We start from the raw sequence: 25,884 nt of genomic DNA, 5'->3' as shown, positions 1-25,884 counted from the left end.
GTACCACTGTATTCCAGTATATGTTGGAGACGGTTTATAAAAAACCAGTTTATACTAAGCCCTGTTTGCCGCTTCTGAATAATGTGGGTATGAAATCCAGACTAAGACAAGATTAGTTTAGGAATGGTTTATCGGTGTTGTGCCAAAGACATTGAACAGTTGTATTTACCTCCCTGATCAAATATTTGCTATTCTCTTTTAAAGTGTTCCAGGAACATATGACGTCACTAAACATCTCTCTCACATTTACCTTTGAGTATCTTACAATGCTGGATGTCCAGGACCCACCCAGCCACTATGTACAGTCGTTATTTAAAATAAAAGTGAAGGCACAATAAAAGAGCTTGGTGGCCACTCCCTCCCCATACTGGCGACCTAGCAAGCAAACAGTAGCAGCAATCGTCTGTATTTCCTTAAATAGATATATATACGTACAGGGGCCATTCAGCTAAGCACTTCTTGTCCTTTACGTTTCAGTGGGAAACATTTATAAGTTTCAAGAACATAAAAACTGACTGAGAGTTCATTTGGCCTGGCATTCAGTGGCTAGCCACATGGTTCCAAATACCTTACAAATAGTCCATAGAAAAGACAACAGCCCATTTTTGATATTTATTCCCTGTACCTGGTGCTCAGAGACTATGAAAACAGAGATACCACTTCAGTATCATGCAAAACAGATTTTGATAGATATGTTCTTCTGTCACAATCTGCACCACCACCCTCCCTCAAAGTGAGTACAGGGGACACTTGGGTTGCGAACGTGACTCGTGCGGGAGGCATGTTCGCAACCCGCAGTGCCGCATCTGCACACGTGCGGGTTGTGATTCAGTGCTTCTGCACATGCGCAAAGCGCGATTTAGCGTTTCTGTGCACGTGCGAATGCCGAAACCAGGAAGTAACCCATTCCAGTACTTCCGGGTTTCAGCGCGTCCATAACCCAAAAAAAAACGCAACCTGAAGAGTCTGTAGCCTGAGGTATGATTGAATTTGATACTGGTTAATAGTTCCAGTCTAAGCTGAAACTGATCCTACGATACACCATCAGTTCTGGCAACAACTGCAGAGTCAAGATCACTCCAAAGTCAAGGCTTCATCCATAGCATGCCCTAGATTTGAGTAGATTGCCAGCTTCCTCTCCTGCTTTCTTTCCTTAGTACCAAAATGTGGAGCCGCCACCGAGAAGGCTCTGCCCTACATCAGGGGCTTCCCCTGTAGACCTCAGAAGGTTGGAGTAGGCTCCTCACAAGATAAGCAGAGCCCAAGCAATATAGGGCTTTGACAGACAAGACCAGCACTTTGAAACTCAGTTCCTTCAGCATTGGTGAAATACAGTAAGCAAATTTCTAATGTAGTTAGGTAAAGGTAAAGGGACTCCTGACCATTAGGTCCAGTCGTGACCGACTCTGGGGTTGCGGCGCTCATCTCGCTTTATTGGCCGAGGGAGCCGGAGTACAGCTTCCGGGTCATGTGGCCAGCATGACTAAGCCGCGTCTAGAGAACCAGAGCGCATGGAAACGCTGTTTCCCTTCCCACTGGAGTGGTACCTATTTATCTACTTGCACTTTGACGTGCTTTCGAACTGCTAGGTTGGCAGGAGCAGGGACCGAGCAACGGGAGCTCACCCCATCACGGGGCTTCAAACCGCCAACTTTCTGATCGGCAAGCCCTAGGCTCTGTGGTTTAACCCACAGTGCCACCCGCGTCCCTTCTAATGTAGTTAACAAGATATAAAACAGTCCTTTCACTTGGCCGCCACAAGGGGACCCATGAATACCAAGATGGATGCTGAAACTCATTTCAGGCTGCAGTTACCTCACCTTTGGAAGAAGAATGACTTCATCTAGAATGGTCAAGACCTCTACTCCTGAATCAGAAACCACCAATCACCACAATCTCGGGCATAACTAGAAAAAATGGCAGGAGGTTCATGACTGGATACCCCTCCCTTTAAAAATAAAAATAATCAGTAATACTAGGGTTTCTGATTCAGATCAGTGATCCAGGACATTTACTGGTTGGTCTGCAGCCAGCATGCCCATATTGTTTATTAAACTCAGACAGCAACACTTTCTTTTTAGAGTTTTGCAAACTTTTCTAAGATGCACACCAGAGCCACTACAAATGCATGAGCTACAGTATGTAACACACTGTAGCTAATTTTTCGAGGGGACACCTCAAATGTTTTATGCAAACATCTACAAGGCTGCACAGTATGTGCACAAAGTCTCTTTAAATCCCCAATGGAAATAACTGATAGAAAAATAGATACCAGGATTGTCAGACACAGCAACTAACAAGATCAGTGAGTGGAGCACAGCAAAACAGCATTGTGCTCTAGAACAATCATAGCATTAGATTTATAGGCCGCTCACTCCCAAAACAGAACTGTCCCGAAGGAGAAAGGTGACTGTTTTTTCCCCTGCAACAGAACTAAGAGTCTGGCAACATCTTAAATACTAATACTTTTATTATATATCACATGCTTTCATTGGTTTATGTCTAAAGGACAATGCTAGTTCGTGAAAGCTTATGCCATAATAAGTGTGTTTCAGAGCAATCCTAAGTACTGTATAGGAGGCCAGGGGGATTTATGCTAACATAAATTCATCCTATTCCAAACTCTATTCAGGATTGAGACAACTGACAGCTGAGGTGGCCCAAGTCTGGCAGAAAGAAAACAAGCCTTTCCAATAGAACTTGACGTACAGCACTCTGTTTGCCAGTATAAGTTCGGCTAATTTACCAGTTGTGCCTGATTTAGTGCGGGCGCTGTGGGTGATTTGCCCCTAAATTGCACTGAGCCAAGAGGGTGCCAAATTGAGAAGATCCATAATTGAGAAGATCTATTTGGGGGCGCCAAATTTTGGCCTCACACAGGGCGCCATATCACGAAAGATTCTCAAAGTCTACTCTTGGTTGCCATGTCACATGACTGAGCTAAAAGAAGTTTGGAATACAGTTGTACCTTGGAAGTCAAATGGAATCTGTTCTGGAAATCTGTTTGACTTCCAAAATGTTCGGAAAGCACGCGGCTTCCGATTGGCTGCAGGAAGCTGCTGCAGCCAATCGGAAACCGTGGAAGCCCCGTTGGACGTTCAGCTTCCAAATAGTTCGCAAACCGGAACAGTCACTTCCAGGATTGCGGCATTCGGGAGCCAAAACGTTCAAGAACTAAGCTGTTCGAAAACCAAGATATGTCTGTAGTTGTAAGTCTCTCCTTGCTCATCCTGCCCCTGCTATACCCCAAACCACACTTTTGGGGGACTTACTCCAGCGTAAGTTTCACTGGCTTAAGCTGGCTGAGCCAGTATAGACCTGGTTCAGCTGGGCTGAGCAAGTTCTGCCAATGTGGTCCCAGCTGAGCTCAGCCAGCACAGCCCGGAGTCTCTGTCTGTTCTAGGCTTGATCATGCCAGCAGATCTTGGCTATGGGTTGTGTGCTGTTAGGTGTAATTTTTTCCATTCCCAAAGTGGTCGTAACAAAAACAATCTCCTAAAAGACATAAAGTTACATAAAATGGAAAGCACCAGTGGAGGAGGTGGGAGAATCTCCCTTTCTCCCGCCATTGTCCTTCTTTCACAGGACATGTAGAACTTGACAGCAGCAACTCAAGACAATCATTGCCTAAGTTCACATTCGTACATCCACCTGATTTAGAATCAGAAGCGTGCTATTTTTTCAGACTCTATAATTATTCACTTTTCTTCCTTCCAATCCCATTTACACTCCAGCCACCAGCTTCTTATGCGATATATTTTCGCCCACGTTCCCTACCACCCACTCATCAGAGCCTCATCTGTGTATCTGTTATCACACACAAATTTGCAAATGTGCATTTAATGCATTCACTCCCCCCCCCCAATTGTAAGAAGAATTCTCTTGAATTTCATGGAATTTGAAATCAATAGGCAAAGCCACTTTTCACACAAAACATATCACAAACTTTCGAGATACATGTGCCAAATATATATTATCCCCCCCCAAGCAATTCCCACCAGTTGCTGCCCATCCCCATGCATGTTACAATTTAAAGTCAGGAGTCCAAATTTGGGGCTTAATTTGCAAACCGGTAGTATCACAAAGAGGTCTCCGACAACAGATGGTCTCCCCACTTTACAAGATCCCACCCCAAGGGTAAATCTGGATTAAAGTGCCAGGGAATTGGGGACAGGAAATATAGGCTGGCACCTGATGCTTTCAACATTGTGTGGGTGCTGTAAAAAGCCTTTCATGCACGAGTAGCCCTGCTCCCACGATAAACACCTGTCGACAGCGCCATTCAACCTCAACCCATCTGTTGAAGAAATGCACAAACGAGAAGTTTTCAAAAGTCTGGAGCCACTGATGGCTAGAGGAACGTACTTGCTGGTTTTAAAGTAGAACCAAACAGTGCTTCTTGCAGCAACAAGTGAAACTCTTAACAGGTTTCTATCCAAAGGTAGCATCACAGTCCTTCTGCTACAACACAGAACATTATGCCAGGTGTCTCAGTTTCAAAAGCCTCGCAGGGAAAGTGGCAGAAGTTTTGAAAGACAGAAGAGCTTCGCTTACCTGTAGCTTCTGCGCTGTTGGGGAAACGGAGTTGGCTGCTGATTAGGATCTCCCATAGCTTAAGCCCGGCTTCTGCATTTGAATGCTAAATATGTAACAAATGCCTCCTTTAGCAGGCGGGAGTTTGCATGACCTCCTAATGAGAGACACTGTCGCGAGTGTCATTGGGCACCCAGGAGTCATGTGACGGAAGATGAAAATAAAAGCCTTTAAAGTTTGCATTTAATACTTCCTAGACTCTGTAACCCTTTACCTGCAAGCTAGGAAACCTGCCAAACTTCATTGCTCCTGCAGGATGAAGGGGGGGGGGGGGGAGAGGGCAAACAAACCTCCAGCAGGCCACGTGATGGCTTTACTACACAATGGCTATTTCTGTAGCAATCCGAGCAAGGTTCTTGTGACCGTGCTTTTGTGTGTTTTCGGTACTTTCCTCCCTCTGGAAGTCACAAAATCGACAGCTCTCTTCCTGCTGGGTGAATTGAGCTCAGGAACTGGAAACACCACTATTCTTGGCAGTGCTCTATGGAAATAAAAGCTCCCCCATGATCTCCTTTCCACCCAAGGGGACACCTGAGCAGACAGGTGTAGCATTGGAGAGCACTGTCAGAAGTCTCTATTGGATATTTCCCTTCCAAAGAATACCACCGGCATTGTTTACATGAGGAGACCCTGGGACAAGAAGTGCCTTTGGAGTGTGTTATTTCCATCAGCAGCAAGTAGGGTTGTCAGGTGACCAAAACAAAACACCAGCCTGGACTTGTGACTGTTATCAGCAACCCGAGGGGCAGAAAATCATAGTATAGTGGTACCTCTGGTTAAGAACTTAATTTGTTCCGGAGGTCCGTTCTTAACCTGCAAGTGTTCTTAACCTGAAGCACCACTTTAGCTAATGGGGCCTCCTGCTGCTGCTGTGCCACCGCCGCACGATTTCTGTTCGCATTCTGAAGCAAAGTTCTTAACCCGAGGTACTATTTCTGGGTTAGTCTCTAACCTGAAGTGTCTGCAACCTGAGGTACCACTGTACAGTGGTACCTCGGGTTAAGTACTTAATTCGTTCCGGAGGTCCGTTCTTAACCTGAAACTGTTCTTAACCTGAAGCACCATTTTAGCTAATTGTTTGTATTTCTTATGTTTTTTGTTTTCTTTTTCTTTTTTATTGTTCTTTTTTGTAATTTTCAAAATTTGAATAAATATTATAAAAAACACATTTTAGCTAATGGGGCCTCCTGCTGCCACCGCGCTGCTAGAGCACGATTTCTATTCTCATCCTGAAGCAAAGTTCTTAACCCGAGGTACTATTTCTGGGTTAGCGGAGTCTGTAACCTGAAGCATATGTAACCTGAAGTATATGTAACCTGAAGCGTCTGTTACCTGAGGTACCACTGTATACACGTAACCACATGTGAATAACTCAAGGGCTGTCACATGGAAGACAGAGCTAGTTTGTTTTCTCCTGCTCTGCAGGGTAGGACTCAAACCAATGGCTTCAAGTTACCAGAAAGGAAATTCCGACTCAACATCAGGAAAAAAATTCTGACAGTAAGGGTTATTCGACGGTGGAACGGTCTCCCACGGGAGGTGGTGGACTCTCCTTCCTTGGAGGTTTTTAAGCAGAGGTTGGATGGCCATCTGTCATGGATGCTTCAGTTGGGATTCCTCCATTGCAGAGGGTTGGACTGTATAGCCCTTGGGTCCCTTCCAACTCTATGATCTGCACATCAAATTGCTATTAAAGACATAGCTACAGAGGTGATTGAAGAGCTGGCAAGCTTATGGGAAGCAAAGGCTGGCTTTCACAGCCTTGAGCCTAGCAATGATTAATCTGCTAATTATGTGCCATTGGTTTCAGTCACATACCTCCTTCCAGGTAAGGGCTGTAGCTTCAAAGAGATACACTTGAAGGGAGCAAGGTGCACACATCCCACAAGGAACTAGGCTGGCTGAGGTGTTCCTGTGCACCCTTCTGGCATGTAAGAGTTCTGCACGACTAGTTGCCAAAATTTGGGTGCTGGTTTTGGCAGACGGCATGAGAGCTCCTTCACTGTACGGACGGAAGAAAATGAGGACTGAAAATGATGTATAGGTGGTACTTAACACCAGTCAAGCTATCACAAATGTATAAATCAGAAGATAAGAAATGTTGGAAATGTAAAGAAGTAGAAGGTACATTTTATCATATGTGGTGGCAGTGTTAAGGCATAAAAATTTTGTGGGAAATGATATATAATGAACTGAAGAAAATGTTTAAAATAACCTTCCTTTAAAAAAACCTTCCTATTAGGAATTAAAGAAGCCTCCCTATTAGGAATTATGGGAAGAGAAGTACTAATAAATAAATAAAAATCATTTCATGTATGTGACTAGGTAAAGGTAAAGGGACCCCTTTAGGTCCAGTCGTGGCCGACTCTGGGGTTGGGCGCTCATCTCGCTTTATTGGCCGAGGGAGCCGGCATACAGCTTCCGAGTCATGTGGCCAGCATGACTAAGCCACTTCTGGTGAACCAGAGCAGCGCACGGAAATGCCATTTACCTTCCCGCCGGAGTGGTACCTATTTATCTACTTGCACTTTGACGTGCTTTCAAACTGCTAGGTTGGCAGGAGCAGGGACCGTGTGGCGGGAGCTCACCCCGTCGCAGGGATTCGAACTGCCGACCTGATCGGCAAGTCCTAGGCTCTGTGGTTTAACCCACAGCGCCACCCGCGTCATGTAAGTGACTACAGCCGCACAAATATTGAAAGCCCAATGCTGGAAAGAGGGAAAAATTCCCACATATTTTTTTTTGGGCAAATTAAGTTAATGGAATATGCAGACGTGGCCAAACTAACTGGTAGACTTAGAAATCAGGATCGGTAACAAATTTGAAAATGAATGGGGAACTTTTATTGCATATATGACAAAGCATGGTATACAAGTAAATACAACAGCAGGATTCTAAAAAAACACTTGCAATACTATCATAATAGATAAAAATAGATATTAATGGATGGAAATATGATTTGGACATGCTTGATTTAAGAATGAAATGATGGAGGGGGTAGAGGAAAGTCGGTGGATTGGAGAAATCCCATATTGAATGTACTGTATTGAATGTACATACATTATGCAAAATGATACAGTTGTTCAATTTGTTTATTTCTTCATGTTTATTGTTATGTTTGTTAAAATGAAAACCAATAAAAATATTATTTAGAGAGAGAGAGAGAGGGGGAGAGAAAAGAAAATGAAGACTGCAAGTGTGGAGTAAGAAAGGGCTACAGAATTGCAAATCACATAGCCATTCTTTCTGTTCATTGCTGTAGGCTAAGGAACTTCTACCCTCATGGGTTTAAAAAAAGCAGCTGTTGTTTTAATTTAGGTAATAATGCAAATGTTAAGCCTACATTGAGCTCCTTTGCATAAGCCATGGGTAGGCAAACCAAGGCTGGGGGCGGGGGCAGATCTGGCCCAATTGCCTTCTAAATCCGGCCCACGGGCGGTCTGGGAATCAGTGTGTTTTTACTTGAGTAGAATGTGTGCTTTTATTTAAAATGCATCTCTGGGTTATTTGCGGGGCATAGGAATTCATTCATTTCCCCCCTCCCCAAAATATACTCTGGCACCCCACAAGGTCTGAGGGGCAGTGGACCGGCCCCCTTCTGAAAAAGTTTGCTGACCCCTGCCATAACCAACACCCTGTCTCTGGTCCCCCCCCCCATGAAATCAGATGTTGGTGCAATTAGCATTGGTTTTATATATTTTCCCAGGTTCTTCCAACTCTACAGTTCTAAGATTCTATGATTCTCTCTCATAGAATCATAGCATAGTAGATTTGGAAGGGACCCATCTAGTCCAGCCCTCTGCAATGCAGACTATAGTGTTCTTATGTTAAATTGTTATGTTATGTTGTGGTGTTTTAATATAGTTTTTCCCCATGGCAATACAGTGGTATCTCGGGTTAAGTACTTAATTTGTTCTGGAGGTCTGTTCTTAACCTGAAACTGTCTTAACCTGAAGCACCACTTTAGCTAATGGGGCCTCCCGCTGCTACAGCACCGCCGGAGCACAATTTCTGCTCTTATCCTGAAGCAAAGTTCTTAACCTGAGGTACTATTTCTGGGTTAGTGGAGTGTGTAACCTGAAGCATATGTAACCTGAAGCATATGTAACCTGAAGTACCACTGTGTAGTGTTTTTATAGGGTTTTTAAACAGTATTTCGAGAAATGAAATGATTCCTTGGCTTGTGATGGTCAAACTGCACATTACTTTTTCCATGCTTTAAAAAGTGTGCTTTAAATTGGCAGGGGCCCTGTGCAAATTTCGTACTGCAAATAAACCTTTGCCTTGACTGTAAACTCTATATCTGACTTCCTTCAGATTGTTTTATTGATGTTTTAATATTCTGTAAACCACTTTGAGATTTTTCTTAAAAATGTAAAGCGGTACAGAAACAAAATAAATAAATAAAATAAATAAAATCCCCACAGAATAGTATTTGCCCTTGAAGTTGCTGTTACTGCAAACATCTTTAGGAATAAATATCAGACAGATGAGATTATTTTAAGCAGAACACAATTGGCATGGAGTCCCAATCTGAGAGCACATTGTGGGTTAAGGGGGCGCAGGGTTGCATTCAAAATAAAAGTGACATGTTAAGTATACTTTTAAAGAAATGCTTGAGAAATTTTAACATAGTTTGGCCATCACTGAGAAATTCTTCTCAGTGGAGCCACTGGGTTTCTAAAGACACTAAAAAAGCATTGTACTATAGATGGAAGAACGTGGAGGAAATTTACAGAATCCAAACATTTAATTTGGCCCCGAGAAGGCTGCGAACGGCACAAAAAAGTGATACCCAAGATATTGCTGTTACCTGTTTTGTCTTGTAGGGCAAAGGTGAAGAGGAGTAAATAGGGCAGAGCCAAAATTTGTGTTCAGCAACCAAACTGATGGGATGCCCTAGAACAGGGGTAGGCAACCTAAGGCCTGGGGGCCGGATGCGGCCCAATCGCCTTCTCAATCCAACCCGCGGATTATCTGGGAATCAGTGTGTTTTTACATGAGTAGAATGCGTCCTTTTATTTAAAATCCACCTCTGGGTTATTTGTGAGGCCTGCCTGGTATTTTTACATGAGTAGAATGTGCTTTTATTTAAAAGGCATCCTTTTCCTCCTCCAAAATATAGTCCGGCCCCCCACTAGGTCTGAGGGATAGTGGACCGGCCCACGGCTGAAAAAGGTTGCTGACCCCTGCCCTAGAACATGAGTAGGCAAACTAAGGTCCGGGGGCCAGATCTGGCCCAATTGCCTTCTAAATCCAGCTTGCGGACAGTCTGGGAATCAGCATGTTTTTACATGAGTAGAATGTGTCCTTTTATTTAAAACACATTTCTGGGTTATTTGTGGGGCCTGCCTGCCTGGTGTTTTTACATGAGTAGAATGTGTGCTTTTATTTAAATGCATCCTTGGGTTATTTGTGGGGCATAGGAATTTGTTCATTTCCCCTCCCCTCAAAAAGAATATAGTCCACCCCCCCACAAGGTCTGAGGGACAGTGGACTGGCCCCCTGCTGAAAAAGTTTGCTGACCCCTGCCCTAGAATATACTCCAGAATCCTCCATAAATGTTCCTTTGCAGAAAAAAAAAATGGAAATAATATTCATAGAAAGGAAGTTTGGAAATCTCTGGCATAACAAGGTATGGTTCTAGTAAATGGCACCAGAAGTTGCTTTCGGAAAGCTGGCTCATTCACTCAGCTTCTTGTTGTAAAGTAGGAATAGCAGCAACCAACGTCAATGTTGTTTTCCATGAGGATGAATAATGGAGTGTTATCTGCATACAACCTTTAGGATAATAGGGAATATGCCGCAAGTAATTTAGCTATGAGCAGGGCTGACCTAAGACATTTTGGTACTTGAGGAGAACCTCAAAATGGTGCCTCTCTCTCTGCCGGAGAAGAAGGGGTGAGTGAAGATTGACATCAGGAACAAGGGGATCTACATTGGGATCTGCTGCCTCTGTGGATCCTGCCACCTGAGGCAATTGTTTCATGGGTTGGCCGGCCCTGGCTATGAGAATTCATGTTTCTAGTTCTCCAAACTCAATTTACTACATCCTTGATGAATTAAAGGAATGGCTATCATGCCAAACTGTGGAAAATAAAAAAGCTATTAAAATTTACTCTTGCACGTGGCTGTTTTTATTGGCAGTGATAAAGGTTGAGTAGGATTTGACATCTGGTTCTCCCCATCTCCATATGGATATACAGTTGTACCTTGGAAACTGTTCTGTAAGTCCGTTAGACTTCCAAAACGTTCGGAAACCAAAGCGCAGTTCTGATTGGCTGCAGGAAGCTTCTGCAACCAATCGGAAGTTGCATCAGACATTTGGCTTCCAAAAACCGTTTGAAAACCAGAACAGTCACTTCCGGGTTTATGGTGTTCGGGAGCCAAAACGTTCGAGAACTAAGCTGTTTGAAAACCAAGGTATGACTGTATAGAATATTTCAAGGGCAGACCCAACTTGCTATAGTGTGAGTTTGGACACTGACTTCAATGGCAGGTAAGCAGTGCCCTTTTACTTGTGTCTTCAGTGAATATGCCCTGACAGGTGTTCAGAGAGGGGAAAACAAGTCAGCTGCGCCATCTAGCTGCAATATACAGCTGTTTACCTTTCCTCCCAAATTATGAAACCCAAACACTCCATACAAACTGGGGAACAAAATTATAATTGTGGCCACAATAGCAAATGTATTCCAAAGGTGGAGGGCAGGTTCTCGCCTCTGCTTGGTGTGACCCACATCTTCACTATATCTCATGGCAGTAGAACTCTTGACATGTGACCTCCCCACAGTTTCTTCTGCTTTCCCTCCTGCGAAGCATTGCTATCAGCCTGGTCTTAAGTCTACCAAGACCCAGTTCTCTACTGCAACCCACCGTTTTGCAAACTGTAGTCCAGGAACGTTTGCAGCGGTTCCATTTGTGAGTTGCGAAGTGGGAAGTTCACATCAATTCTCTGCCACCATCAATTCTCTTAGCCAAGCCCCCATGTGTTGTTGGCATCCGTCTGTCTCGAAAGACAATGGAGTGCGCCTCCGGGGGTGAAGTCAAACCTCTGCATTAGCAGCACTGAAGTCACCTTGCCAACAAAGGCCTGTAAATTAAGAGACGTCTGCTTCTTGGGAGGAATGCAATGACAAACCTAGACAGCATCTTAAAAAGTAGAGACATCACCTTGCCAACAAAGGTCCATATAGTAAAAGCTATGGTTTTCCCAGTAGTGATGTATGGAAGTGGGAGCTGGACCATAAAGAAGGCTGATTGCCGAAGAATTGATGCTTTTGAATTATGGTGCTGCAAGAAGATCAAACCTATCCATTCTTAAGGAAATCAGCCCTGAGTGCTCACTGGAAGGTCAGATCATGAAGCTGAGGCTCCAATACTTTGGCCACCTCATGAAAAGAGAAGACTCCCTGGAAAAGACCCTGATGTTGGGAAAGATGGAGGGGACAAGGAGAAGGGGACGACAGAGGACGAGATGGTTGGACAGTGTTCTCAAAGCTACTAGCATGAGTTTGACCAAATTGCGGGAGGCAGTGGAAGACAGGCATGCCTGGCATGCTCTGGTCCATGGGGCCACGAAGAGTCGGACACAACTAAACAACAACAAGTCTTTCCTTCCTTTCCTTCTCCTGAAGATATACCACAAGGTAGCAGAAGTTTAGGACCAGCGTTTTCCTTTTCTAAGAAGGGCTACCTTCCCAGGTTGATGAGCCCCATCTGCCCCTCATTTCCCTCTACACCATGTGCAGAAACCACATTTTTGACTGTTGGACCCACTATTGGCCATGTCTGTTCAATCTGTTGGAGCCTGTCTTTGCATGCGGAGGAAACCTGTAACTCATTGAGGGTTTGAGACCCATTGGCTACCCTTACCTGGTTTAGCCAACCAGTTGAAACTGTTCCTGTGATGCGGCCACTGTTGTACACCAACAGCTTCTAAGAGCCACAGGTGAGATCTGACTGCAAGGTGCAGACCAAAGGTGGACTAACTACCCCAGAAGAAGCACGATGTGTCCCCCACAAGAGGTACTAACTCTCCCCTAACACCCCCAAGTCACAATTAGCTCTTGTTAATATGGGCACAACAGCACAAGGCTTTCTTACAGGGTATTGTCGTGACTGCATATGTGAAATGCTTTGAAAAGTTAAGGAAAAGACTCACTGTACAAAAACCATGTATTGCTATTATATTTGCAACATGTCCAGCCAGGTATATATGATTTCCAGAGAAATCTTTATCAGGGAACAGCTGATCATTTTACAGTTATACCTCAGGTTGAAGTAGCTTTGGGTTAAGTATTTTCGGGTTGTGCGCTGCGGCGACTCGGAAGTAACGGAGCGCATTACCTCCAGGTTTCGCCGCTCGTGCATGTGCAGATGGTCAAAATGATGTCATGCGCATGTGCGAATTGTGACCTGTGCACGCGCAGACATAGGTTGTGTTTGCTTCTGGATGCGAATGGGGCTCTGAAACAGATCCCGTTCGTATCCAGAGGTACTACTGCAGTGTAATACACAGTGGGCAGATTCATCCTTCCACTGCAATCCTTAAGTGAAGTACTTTCTTTCCATAGGAGGAACTGGCGGCCATTAATTTATCTCGGAAAAGTAATATAGCTAGATCAGGAAGAATAAAAGTTGTATAGTCCATGAGCCGAGGGCTTAGCTTCACCTTAACCTTGAACCAGTGTTCCAGGTTTTTAAGAGGAGCAAGTGTACCTCCTCCATCTACAATCCGATACGGAAGGGGGGGGGCATGTCTTCTTCACCTTCTTCTTCGCTACAATATATCAATTTATTTCCAATTGTCAATGTCAAAAGGGACTAAAATCTATAAAATTCATAGAAAATCAACGTGCCAATTTGCTCAATTTCTCTAGGACTCCATCACACCTCCCCTGTCCTCCATAATCCCTCAAGCAAGGTGTCAAGACCCTAATCCTGTCAAATCACTCTGCTAAATCTTTCCTCCGGGCAATGCCAGTACATGGACCATTGTCTTCTCATCACCGGTACTCAGGATGTGCTTATCTGCGCATATCTCCAGCTCTGCATATTCCCCCCTCCCTCCTCCATATGTTAATCCATGTAACCCAACCTCTTCTTAATGTATTCCTGATGTAATCTGTGTAACCCAACCTCTCTTTAATGTATTCATGATGTAAGTGGGATGTATTTTGCACTGTATTCTGGGACATGGAGGGAAGTTTCAAAAGTTTATGTCACCCCTTTCTCGCTGTTCAATCTCGCCTTGAACCTGTTGCGCAATAAACTTGGATCTTCTGCTGCTTGCTCCTGTCTCCGGCTGAGCTCATTTTCCTCCGCAGGGACCCGTGGACTTTGTCCGACAAGCTGAGTGGCAGAGCAGTCTTGAACTCAGATTTTACCGTAACAAATCTAACCAGCTGTCATGTTCTCTGTCTTATAGAACTCACTGAGTATCATTCGGAACTATGCTCCTCAGCCGTCTGAAAATCCTTCCATTTGATTTCACACCTTACCATGATTTTAGCAAGTTACAAAGCCTTGGGAATGGGATTTTTTTCAGACTAAGTGATGATTACTGCTCATTGCCACTGGTCAGCAAAGCTGTGGGACACCGGCAGAGAACTTTGAAATTCCATTTGCACTGTGCTACTCATCTGGACCGACACCAGGAGGAAATTTGCTTTTTCGAAATAAAAAATCCCGCCCTAGTTTCATTATGTAGTTTATATTTATTCATACAAACAATGCATACACAAGACTGTATATTGTTTGAAGACAGCAATAGATTTCTAATTTAAACAACTCTGTAACAAAATTTAACTAAATTTAACATTTATGAAAATATAAATCTCTGATTGGGTAGTTCTTCCCCAACGATACAAAGTTTACATAAAAACATTCAATATGATCTATTGGTTGCAAACAAGTTAGGAAAATCATTCAAGTCACTTGATATATATATATATATATATACTAGATTGGCTTTTACATAGAATAGTCACACACTGTAGTTATTCCCTAGTTTAGGTATTTGTTTCCTGGAAATTTGGTCACTAAGACTCAAAACAGAAGTGATAGTGGCAGACCCATCTGTTTCAACTCGGGTCTGTCCCAAACATGCATAAAGCGTGGCTTGCGCATGTCCAAATTTTAAAGCCAACGGGTATATTATCGGGGATGCACCTATAGTTAACCTCTTTTGCCAAAGGTGTTTGTATCTTGACTTGACTGGTATTAAGAGCCCAGTTAAGGGAAAGAATTGACACTGGAGAAATAGTTGTTGGGAGCAAAGGTTTAGCACCTCCACTCCTGAAACCTTTTCCCTTTTTTAATAAATGAAAAAATCAAGCCACTTTCCGCCACTTTATATGTAATTAGGGCAGACTCCAGCCTAAACAAACAGGTACCCTACTCTTGAGTAGTGCCAGAGTTCAGTTTTCAACATCTAAGAATACAAGCAAATCGGTTTCATTCACATCCTTTGAAACGTGTGCCAAGGACATGCCACATTTAAGATAAGCAGTAAGGAAAACAAACTTCTCACCATTCCACAGCTCCATTAAACTGCCTACAACAGACACCCTGATCCTAAATTCTTGGCTCCATTGTTCTGCTGCTTACACCAACTCAATGCCCCTGTAATGCTAACTCTGTGTTTCAGTTTGCTGAACATTGTGCTGGTGTGCTTATCATATAAGCACTTGCAGCAAAATCGTTGGGCTGGTTCTCACTTGCATGTACACTGTCTGACCCCGCGTCACTTGACAATTCAGCACTTGATGAATCTTGGTGGAATGTGTGAAGTATCTGAATTGAAAAATACTGAGTTTGAGTTGTCGTCGAGTGGGAGACACGAATGGTCTGCCTGTGATGAATCTGTGGTTGTGGTCAATTAGTGACACAAATCCTGGTGGGACTCAGCTCCCAGGGCTGGGTTATTTGAAATTTAGAGATGGATATTCTACTGCAAAATGCTGCCTGGCAGGAATGGCTCATGCGTGCGTTATTTAGCTCTCTCGCTTTAAAATACATATGAGCTGTGATTAGGCCTGGATGAGGTCCCCACTCTCACACACAAGCCATTCAGGCTTAGGCAGCTCATGTAGTTTGCATCTCCCATAAGAAGCACCGTATTTTTCGCTCGATAAGATGCACCAGACCATAAGACGCACCTAGTTTTTGGAGGAGGAAAACAAGAAAAAAAATATTCTGAATCTCAGAAGCTAGAACAAGAGGGATCGCTGTGCAGCGAAAGCAGCAATCCCTCTTGCTGTTCTGGCTTCTAGGATAGCTGTGCAGCCTGCATTCGCTCCATAAGACGCAGACACATTTCCCCTTACTTTTTAGGAGGGAAAAAGTGAATCTTGTAGAGCAAAAAATACGGTACTTTCCCCTTAATAGAGCTGTGGATTGGGGCGTCAGAATGTATGTAGCTCGTTTCTGGGTTCAACTGAGTGAGCCAAGCAATCAGAAACAAAGAAAGGTATCCCACAACTTCTGCCTTGAAATTGATAAAGTTTTATAAAAAGGCCATGAAAAGTCCTACAGCAGGAGGTGAAGAGGCATAAACACTGTATACAGAAGTAAGAAATTCATTAGAAAGTCGAACAGGAAAGACCCCTTTGGGGCAGCCAGAATCTCGCCCCCCCCCCAGCACATACAGAAGCGTAATGTTAGTCCCAGAGTATTTGGTCATCTGATCTGTGTTTCACACAGGGAAGAACAGGAATGATAGTAAGGCAAACACTACAAGAATCAAGAGCGACGCACGGCATTTCTGAATGCTTCCTGTTCAGACTTCTGCAAGGAGTGGAATATTTGGGACAACAGAACTAATGATACCGTGTGGTTTTTTTGGACAACAAAAGATATAATGGAACAGGGTGGGTGGGTTTGACTCTTAATGCCCTTTTTCGTTGAAAATGTTATTTTATACACAGTACTAAAATACAGTGTGAAAGAGACAGAAAACAACACTATTTCAGGAGTTAAGTTCCTTTCTTACATGATCTAGCAGTTCCTATGATTTGTAATAGAAAAACTTGAATAGAAGTCCAAACGTAGAAACTTTGTAACTTTCAGTTTGTTATTATGACTGATTTGTTGTGTCACATATGACTGATTTGTTGTGTCACATGTGCCTATCTTTGATTTGTAGGTTATCAGGGTTGTAGCCAACCAAAGTTGTACTCAGAGCAGACCCACTGAAATTAATGGACCTACGTCCATTAGTTTTAATGGGTTTACTGTGTTTATTACTAGTACTGGACACAATGCTCAGCTTCTCTATTCTTTCCATACAATGGGCGCAATCCAAGCAAAGTGAAGTCTCACTGATTTTAGTGGCAGCGATTCCTATGAAGCATTTGACCCGAATGAAATCAGCAAGACCCTGGAGTTCTGTTTACTGACCGAATTGTGCTTGCCCCCATTTCCCCCCATAATACAAATAGCTACTACTTCAAAAGCTTACAGAATGCATCTGGACTGACATGTGACATTGTCATTTGCACCATCAGAAGGATAATTTTTTTTTTTGCACGTGATAGTAATTCGAAGTAGCCAGAGATTTAGGCTTATGCCCACCTGGATTTTAAAATTTTTGAACTACCTCATTCCAATATGAAATGTAGTTTCATTTCTTGTCAGAAAGCTTTACAACATTTTCTTCCTCCAACATTTTAGGTTGGCATAATAAATGATATTGCTAGAAATTTTCACTCAAGGCATTGCAGGAAGCCTTATATTTGAATATTTCTTTCTAAACTCTGCAGCCACGAATTAAACTTGCTTTAAATTTGCTCTTTCCCAATTTGTTGGTAGTAAAATATAAATGGGATAAGCAGAGATTTGTTGAACTAGTTTCTTATTAATTTGTGATCAGTTGTCAGGGGTGAACCCGTGGCTTCTGCAATCTATGGCAGAGCACACTTTGTCATAACAATAGTTGTGTTTTTTGGTTGGAGTTGCTTCACCTGCCTCGGGGTCTGTCACCGTGATGGGACTGTCCCTTGCAAACACCTCTGTAGACTCCCTCCATATACAGTCTGCTGTCACCTTGAAATTATAATTGTGACACTTCGGTCTAATCACTTGTGTTGCATTGCTGAAAATCTGTCGGCTATTTGAAGTAGCAATTTTAATTTTCAGCGCTGCATCCACTCGATCCACTACAGTATAAGTGCCTATGCTTCCATCATCAAAACCTACAATGATGTTCAAATGCCTCTGGGATAGAGCAAGGAAAGTTGGTGTTTTGTAAAGGGAACAAGCACCAATGTTTTTGCCATCTGCTAGTCTCATTACAATCAAGATAGAGATTGCACCATTATCATCATCCTCTTCACCAGTGCGAAAACAAATGTATACAAGGTAGCGGCCGTCCCGAGACAGCTTCTGCCTCCAGATGATACCAGAAGCATGGACAACGCGAAGTTTGCCACTGTGAAGATCAAGTACGTTGATATTCTCATCGCCGCGGGATATGATGCCCAGTTTTCCGTTGGGTGATATTTCAAAATCTTCCAAAGTCTTCAAGAAAGTGTTGGGCAGTTGCACACGTCTACAAATTACTTCTTCAGTAAGACTCCAGATGTTTACAGTTTCAGTAGATGTTATGAAGACTACAATATCAGGGCAATCTGGGATCAGTTTAATATCGACGATGGCAATGCCATCATCGCAACAGAACTTCTTGGTTATACTCCCTGTCCACAAACTCACTGCCAAGACTTTATTTTTTGTCATTCCAACTACAAATGTGTTAGCGGTAGTTATAAACGCATTCTGTAAGGCTACAAGAATATTGCAAACTCTGTGGCCTGTTGCCAGTCTCCAAACTCTTGATGCATTTTGCTCACAGAGGGAGACGACAAACTGATCGTTGTGTGTTATCAAGAGCTGACATATCTTTTGTCCGTTGATACGGAACAGATTTTCACCCGAACCAGTGTGCCATACATACTGACTGCATTTATCATCAGACGTAATCATCAAATCACCAGTGGAAGTCAGCACACAGTTTTCAACAATGCTTTCATGCTTAAACACAGCTTCAATGAACCCCGTGCCAAAATTCCACTTATGTATAGTTTCAGACCCATCGAGTGTATAAATCACTTCACCCCGGGCAGACAATACCAATCTTTGGATTGGCTTGCCTGTTTTGTCAATGTTGGACATAGCAGTTATGATATCTATATCCCATACAGAAAGGACACCACTGGTAGATAAGGATAGCAGCATGTTATGATGGTTGGATTTAATTAATCTGACTATGTTTCCTGAGATTTCTTGTAAGCTGGCCATGCACTGCCCCGTGTCTCTCCTCCAAACAAAAATGGCAGAGGTATTTTCAATAGAAGCAACAATGCAGTCACCATTTTTGGACAGTACAGCTGATACAAATCGCTCGTTATGTTTCGCTCTAAACTTTTCAACTATTTTCCACATGGCTGTGTCAAGAAGTTCTATATTGAGGGCCTTACATATTAAAATTGCACTTTGATCTTCAGCCAGTTCAAAGCTGACAAAGTCGCTGTCCCCTCTCTTGCAATCAAAGTCATCTGTTAGTTGGGGGTTGGCGACATCCTCCGTGTTCCAAATGGAAAGACCACCTTCGCTGTCCACCATCACCATTTCTTGAGCTGTATCTAGGACAAGAAGGAACTTGACAAAGCCACCGGAAAACTCAGAGGTCACAGTGGCCAGCTTGTCCCCACTACCTAAATGGAATATAGACGCAGTATTCAAGTACTGTCCGCAGAAAGCATACATTCCATCTGGGGAACACTGGACACAAGTCACTTCATACCAGCAATGGAACTGATAAAGTGGCCAGCCATAAAGTAGATCGATCACCGTAACATCTTTGCTAGCTTCCAGCCAAGACAGTGCATGGTTTACTGACAATGTAAATCCATTTATAAAACTAGAACCTACACCAATCCCACCGTGCTTTGATCCCTTAATCTCTACCTCAGACAGAAGGCAGGAATTTAGGTTGTCATAAATCAAGAGAGTGTTCTTTGTTGTGGCCACCACAAGGTATTTTTCATCACTTGTAAGCTTCATGCCCAATATCACTGACTGTGCTGTTGTAATTTGCCTCAGTAGCTGGCGGGTCTCTACATCCCAGGTACTGATGGAGCCGTTTTCTAGAGCCACAATGACCGTATTTGGATTAAAGGTGGGCAGGATTTCTGTCACTTGAGTGCAACTGGAGGACAAAGGCAATCTCTCGGGGCTGTAAGTCACATCCATAGAGGAATGCAACGGAACAATGGAACAATATTTAGGGCCATCTTTGTCACATTCCAGAAGAAGCTGCCTCAGTTTCGGCAAGGAGCTCGCAACTGGGAGAAGCCTCTGTTGCAATTCAGCGGAGAGAGTGCCTGGGTATTTCATCACTTTGTATTTTATAGCACGGAGCGTGGTTGCAAGGAACTTCAACTCTTTTTCCTGCGAGTAGTTATAGGCCAACTCCACATCAGAGAGGGCTTTGTCAAACTGCCCAATTTTGATCATGGTGTACAGCCAACTAAAGTTCATAATGACACCATACAACATGTCATCTGTTTTCCCACATCGTGTGAGGTGGTGCAGAAGCTCTGTCATTTTCCTGTGGTTGACAAAAAAGATGTCAGGCTCTAAAGGGTTGCACTGGAATACCCAAGGCTGATCAGGTGACTGCCTATCGAAATTTGTCTGGTCCATGATGTGCCTCTCGTCATCATTCATGCTCTGACTGTCGCTGTCAAGGCAACCATTCAGATATTGATCTTCACTGTAAAGAGATTTCCTTCTGCCTCCAGACCAAACACCCAGAAAATACTCTGCCATCACGGTATGCATTTCGTGAACGTCCTCTTCGTTGTGAAGATACATCTTTTGGGCTATAAGTTGCAGGTGCCTGTTTGCCCAGACTAGTAATGTAACGTTTTTTACTTGCCTTTCTATCAGGTAGCCTGTTAGTCCTTCTTTCAGCTTTGCAATGTAGATGTAAGGTACCCTCAGAGGGTTATGTTGCCTGATGCTTTCGCTTAATTCAAACATAACCGTGTTGTCAAGTGCTAAAATGTCTTCCAGTTCCATTTCACTCAGACCGGATTTTGCCATGGTGATGTAGCCAAGGGCTCGGGACAAAAGTCTTGGCCCACAACTGGTCTCTAGAGACCAGAACATCTGCTCTATGCTATCGTGAACAGTAACACAGAGAGAAGACTCATCAACATCCTTGTGAGATCTCCAGTTTCGGACTTCTCGGAAGGTTAGATTTACAAACATGGGCAGTGTGCATTTGGAAAAAGCTTCGTTGACATAAATTTGTTGGCCTGATGTTACTTTTCTCTTGACTTGGAGCAGCTGCTGCTTGAGAACTTGACTACACATCTTCCTGTCCCTAGGAGTCAACTCAATATAGTTATCATCGTCGTGTATAAGGCACCTCAGTTTTTGCAGTATTCCATGTTTGTTCGGCAGTGTTGACAAAATAATTCGGACCGAACGGGGCAGATGAACAGGGAGCCACCATAACTTTCTAGCATCATCGTTATCCGAAAGCTGCTCTAGAGCATCGAATATCAGAACCAGAGGTCTATGAAATGAAGACTCATTCAAAAGGTTTATAAACAAGTCCCGAAGGTCGTGGATTTTTTTGGGGTAGCTTTGTATGAGGCATCGGTAGTTAATTGCTAACTGCTCACAAATACTTTGAAGGAGATTCCTAAGATCTGTACTCATCTCTGTGGATCCCAAAAACCTTATAACTACCACAGGGTCAGATTCTGGTCCCATTTCTTCCTTTAGCCAAGCATAAGCCTACAAATGCAGAAGTATAAATAGATTAATATGTGGACTAGCAGAGCTAATGCAAATCAAACAATAAAGAAAGAACAATAACAATGTGACAGACATAAAGCAGTTCTACTCTGCTTTATGAACAAATATTAAGTAGTACAGATTTAAGGGTAATATCCAACTAAATCATATTCATCCAGTGATGTCAATGACTAACTTTCGCCCATTGATTCAAATGGATCTATTCTGAGTATGACTTAGTTAGGTAGTAGTAATAGTAGTAGTAATAATAATAATAATAATAATAATAATTTATACCCTGCCCATCTGACTGGATTTCCCCAGCCACCCTGGGCGGCTCCCAACAGAGGACTAAAAACAGAATAAAACTTCAAACATTAAAAATTTCCCTAAACAGGGGTGCCTTCAGATGTCTTCTAAAAGTCAGCTAGTTGTTTATTTCCTTGACATCTGGTGGAAGGGCGTTCCACAGGGCGGGCACCACTACCAAGAAGGCCCTCTGCCTGGTTCCCTGTAACCTCACTTCTCACAGTGAGGGAACTGCCAGAAGGCCCTTGGAGCTAGACCTCAGTGTCTGGGGTGAACGATGGCTGTGGAGATGCTCCACCCTTAGGTTGCAATCCTAACCCCATTTGCCTGGGAGTGAGCCTCAGTGAATTTAGTAGGACTTACTTTTGAGTCAAGGTGTGCTGTAAGTCTGTGTTGGGGTTTTCCACTCTACTATGGAAGTAGATGCTACTACCAAGTGATCCCTAGTACTTCAACCTTGTCAGCACCTTCTTACTTTCCCTACCGATAACTTTGGAAGCCATAACCCACCATTTGGCTGGCCCACTGAGCAGGTGAACAAAGTTGGGTGCTGGAGACTGCAAACATGATTATTATTCTATTCTGTGATATTCAAATGAGCGACAGGAATATTGCAAGGCATATTGTTTAAGTCTGCAGGTCGTTATTGCTAATTAATTACATCATGTGGCTTTCTCTTTTATTCTCTCTCTTTTTAATAAATGGAAAAGTCAGAGATGTACTAATTTTTTCTGGACATTCTATGCAAGACCTTTATATGAATTCATGTTTGGGCAGTGTAAATTCTGGCAACTAGACAGGAACTTAGGGCTTCACCGAATGGCAGGTTCTACATGGATCCTACTGAGGTAGTCATGTTGAAAATAGTGGGTTGGATCCATTTACTCATGCAGATAGATATAATTTTTAGGAAAGATAACCAAGTGGTGGTAGGACATTAGAGTTAAGGTACGTGGTTATTTCTGGGGTGGAAGACTCACCTTCCTCAAATTTCACATTATAAAAAATGGGGGAAATATCCTTATGTGCTACAAAAGGATTTCCATAAAGCATTGACTTTACTATATTGTGCAAGGTTATTTTAGGTCAGGAAAGCTGAGAAGGAAAATCACTTTGTGGTGCTACTTCCACCACACAATTGACTAGCATTTACTTCTTAACAGTATTTATAGGTTGCCCTGTGGCAAAAAACCACAACAACTCTTAAAGGTAAAGGTAAAGGGACCCCTGACCATTGGGTCCAGTCGTGACCGACTCTGGGGTTGCGGCGCTCAACTCACTTTACTGGCCGAGGGAGCCGGCGTACAGCTGCTTCTGGTGAACCAGAGCAGCGCACGGAAACACTGTTTACCTTCACGCCGGAGTGGTACCTATTTATCTACTTGCACCTTAACGTGCTTTTGAACTGCTAGGTTGGCAGGAGCAGGGACCGAGCAACGGGAGCTCACTCCGTTGCGGGGATTCGAACTGCTGACCTTCTGATCAGCAAATCCTAGGCTCTGTGGTTTAACCCACAGTGCCACCTGCGTCCCACAACAACTCTTAGGGTGGCTCATAAGAAGAAATAAAACCATTTAGAATTGAACAACAATAAATCTAAAGATACAATACAGATAAAAACATTATGTTTTTACCTATATATTTTCCCTGAAACACTCTCCGCCCCCACGTGGATGATCAGTCCCAATGCTAACCATTCCACCAGAATGATTTCAGGAGCCTGCCCACAGTGACAAATGTTGCATGGGAACCAGTCCTCTGTCACTGTTATATATGGCAAATCATTAAAAGTGCTACTAACAATTCAAGAGCAGCATTGTTTGCAATGGAAGTGTAATTCTTGTACATTTGATGAAGTGAGTGTATGGCTGCCTAGCTGGATTTTATTTTTTCTTATCTGCTGTGGCTTGAGCAGGTACTCAGTTCAACAGCGGAGGAAGTCTATACATGCATCTCCCTCACAAGAAATTGATGGATCACAGCATGCCAGCAATTTTAATGCCTGCAATAGAAAATAAGGGGGGTTTCTCAGTGATGAGAAAAATAATGGCCCGCAGGTTTTCCTGAAAAACAGTTTCAATGAAAGCCATGGTGGACAGTTGGATATATTCCTAGGTAAACGTTCAGTTCACAAATGGCTACGTTAAGGCATAAGAAGCCAGCATATTACTTTATGTGAACTGACTGGGCATCCTAGAACACACTCAAGAATTTTCTGTGCCAGATGAGCACATGCTCAGGGGTTTCTTGGTGCAGAAAAGATAAAGGTAAAGGGACCCCTGACCATTAGGTCCAGTCGTGGCCGACTCTGGGGTTGCAGTGCTTATCTCGCTTTATTGGCCGAGTACAGCTTCCGGGTCATGTGGCCAGCATGACTAAGCCGCTTCTGGCGAACCAGAGCAATGCACGGAAACGCTGCTTACCTTCCCGCCGGAGCGGTACCTATTTATCTACTTGCACTTTGACATGTTTTCGAACTGCTAGGTTGGCAGGAGCAGGGACTGAGCAACGGGAGCTCGCCCTGTTGCAGGGATTCGAACCGCCGACCTTCTGATTGGCAAGTCCTAGGCTCTGTGGTTTAACCCACAGCGCCACCCGCGTCCCTCTTGGTGCAGAAAGAATAGTATTAAAAGAAGGACAATTTGCCAAACTGCTGGATATTATATATGGGATGAAATGTACCCCTTCTTCAAAAAGATGTAAAGAAAGCAAATATGTCTTTACAAAACATACTTTTATTTTTTAGCAAAATGAAGAATGTGGTCACTAAAATGATCAACCCACCCTCAGAACTTCAGAGCATAGGAAAAAGAGGGTGTGTTGACGAATTTATGCAGCTGCAATTTTTGTACCAATCTGCTCTAAGAATAGCACACAGTGGGAAGTCTTTAGGAGCACCTATAATGATAGCTGGTCATAAAAATATATAGATGTAATGTACTCAAATTAAAACATAGTATTTTTGCAGTTGAGGGACACAGGTGGCGCTGTGGGTTAAAGCCTCAGCGCCTAGGTCTTGCCGATCGAAAGGTTGGCGGTTCGAATCCCTGCGGCGGGGTGCGCTCCCGCTGCTCGGTCCCAGCGCCTGCCAACCTAGCAGTTCGAAAGCACCTCCGGGTGCAAGTAGATAAATAGGGACCGCTTACCAGCGGGAAGGTAAACGGTGTTTCCGTGTGCGGCTCTGGCTCGCCAGAGCAGCGATGTCACGCTGGCCACGTGACCCGGAAGTGTCTCCGGACAGCGCTGGCCCCTGGCCTCTTAAGTGAGATGGGCGCACAACCCCAGAGTCTGTCAAGACTGGCCCGTACGGGCAGGGGTACCTTTACCTTTACCTTTTTATTTTTGCAGTTAAATTTACAGCAGCAAAATAAATACACATAGGTGTTTTTGTGTTTTTTACCTTCTTTGCCACTTCCGCTAATAAAAATGTTTTTCCTGTGCATGGTCCTCCATATATGACAAGAGGGTTAATGTGGCCCATTTTCCTAGGTAGAATGTATTTGTGCATAATATTCCTAGCATCACATCTGTACTCATAGAATGACGCGTAGGTTCTACATAGTGAGGAATGTTGAAGGACTTCATCATACAGCCAGTCTGTCTCTATGTCAAAATTCTGTTGCACGGTTGCCTGGATTATATCCACCATGTCTTCGTAGAACTGTTTGCCAAGCCCTTCGATATAGTGGTTCTCCACTTCTTGGGTGTAACCATGTTTGATGTCGCAATGAGTGACAGAGGTGTAGACTCTCAAATTCGATGAAGCAACAATGGTAGGAACAAATTCATCCCTGAGTTTGATGAGTTTCTCCAGCGCTTCCGGGTCCCGCAAAAACTTTCCACCCGTATGAAACACGTCCATGTATTTCTCCATCTCGGGAATTTTAACAAAACGTTCTATGTTTGCAATCTTCCGAATGTAGCAAACGCACTTCTTCAGGAAAGCTGGGGTTTGTTTTCCTAAGGCAAAATCAAATTCATCTTCGATAGCTGGGAGGGGAACAAAAGAGCAAAGAGGAAATCTAAAGTCAACGCAAAACAGAATGAAAAGTGCTCCGTCACATTCAAAACTGAAGTGGACCACCTAAGCTTCCTCCAACCCTTCCCTTATATTCTGTTGCTGGTGATAAGGTTCCACAAGGGAGGAATCGATGTACTTAGTAGTCTCTGCCTTGC

General features: G+C 43.5%; 2 protein-coding genes across 3 annotated transcripts in view; both read right to left on the bottom strand.

Moving 5' to 3' along the window:
• The window catches only part of PGCKA1 (PDCD10 and GCKIII kinases associated 1), a 64,268-nt gene extending 59,521 nt beyond the window's left edge, over positions 1 to 4,747 (bottom strand). The window contains exon 1 of the mRNA XM_083755063.1: positions 4,555 to 4,747. The gene's annotated coding sequence lies outside the window, so the exon portion shown is untranslated. The remainder of the gene's footprint in view (positions 1 to 4,554) is intronic.
• An 11,225-nt stretch (positions 4,748 to 15,972) lies between these two features.
• NWD2 (NACHT and WD repeat domain containing 2) overlaps positions 15,973 to 25,884 on the bottom strand; it is a 62,106-nt gene continuing 52,194 nt past the window's right edge. Inside the window, exons 6-7 of one of the 2 annotated variants that reach the window (XM_083754816.1) lie at positions 25,109 to 25,698; positions 15,973 to 21,399 (exon numbers count right to left, since the gene is read on the bottom strand). In XM_083754816.1, coding sequence (XP_083610942.1) covers positions 17,461 to 21,399; positions 25,109 to 25,698 — 4,529 coding nt within the window. In that variant the 3' untranslated portion in view covers positions 15,973 to 17,460. The remainder of the gene's footprint in view (positions 21,400 to 25,108; positions 25,699 to 25,884) is intronic. The other variant, XM_083754817.1, reaches the window with a different exon arrangement.

The sequence above is a fragment of the Podarcis gaigeae genome (genome assembly GCF_964106915.1).
Source record: "Podarcis gaigeae genome assembly, chromosome: 9".
Lineage (NCBI taxonomy): Eukaryota > Metazoa > Chordata > Lepidosauria > Squamata > Lacertidae > Podarcis > Podarcis gaigeae.
This window is presented reverse-complemented; position numbering and strand designations above follow the sequence as displayed.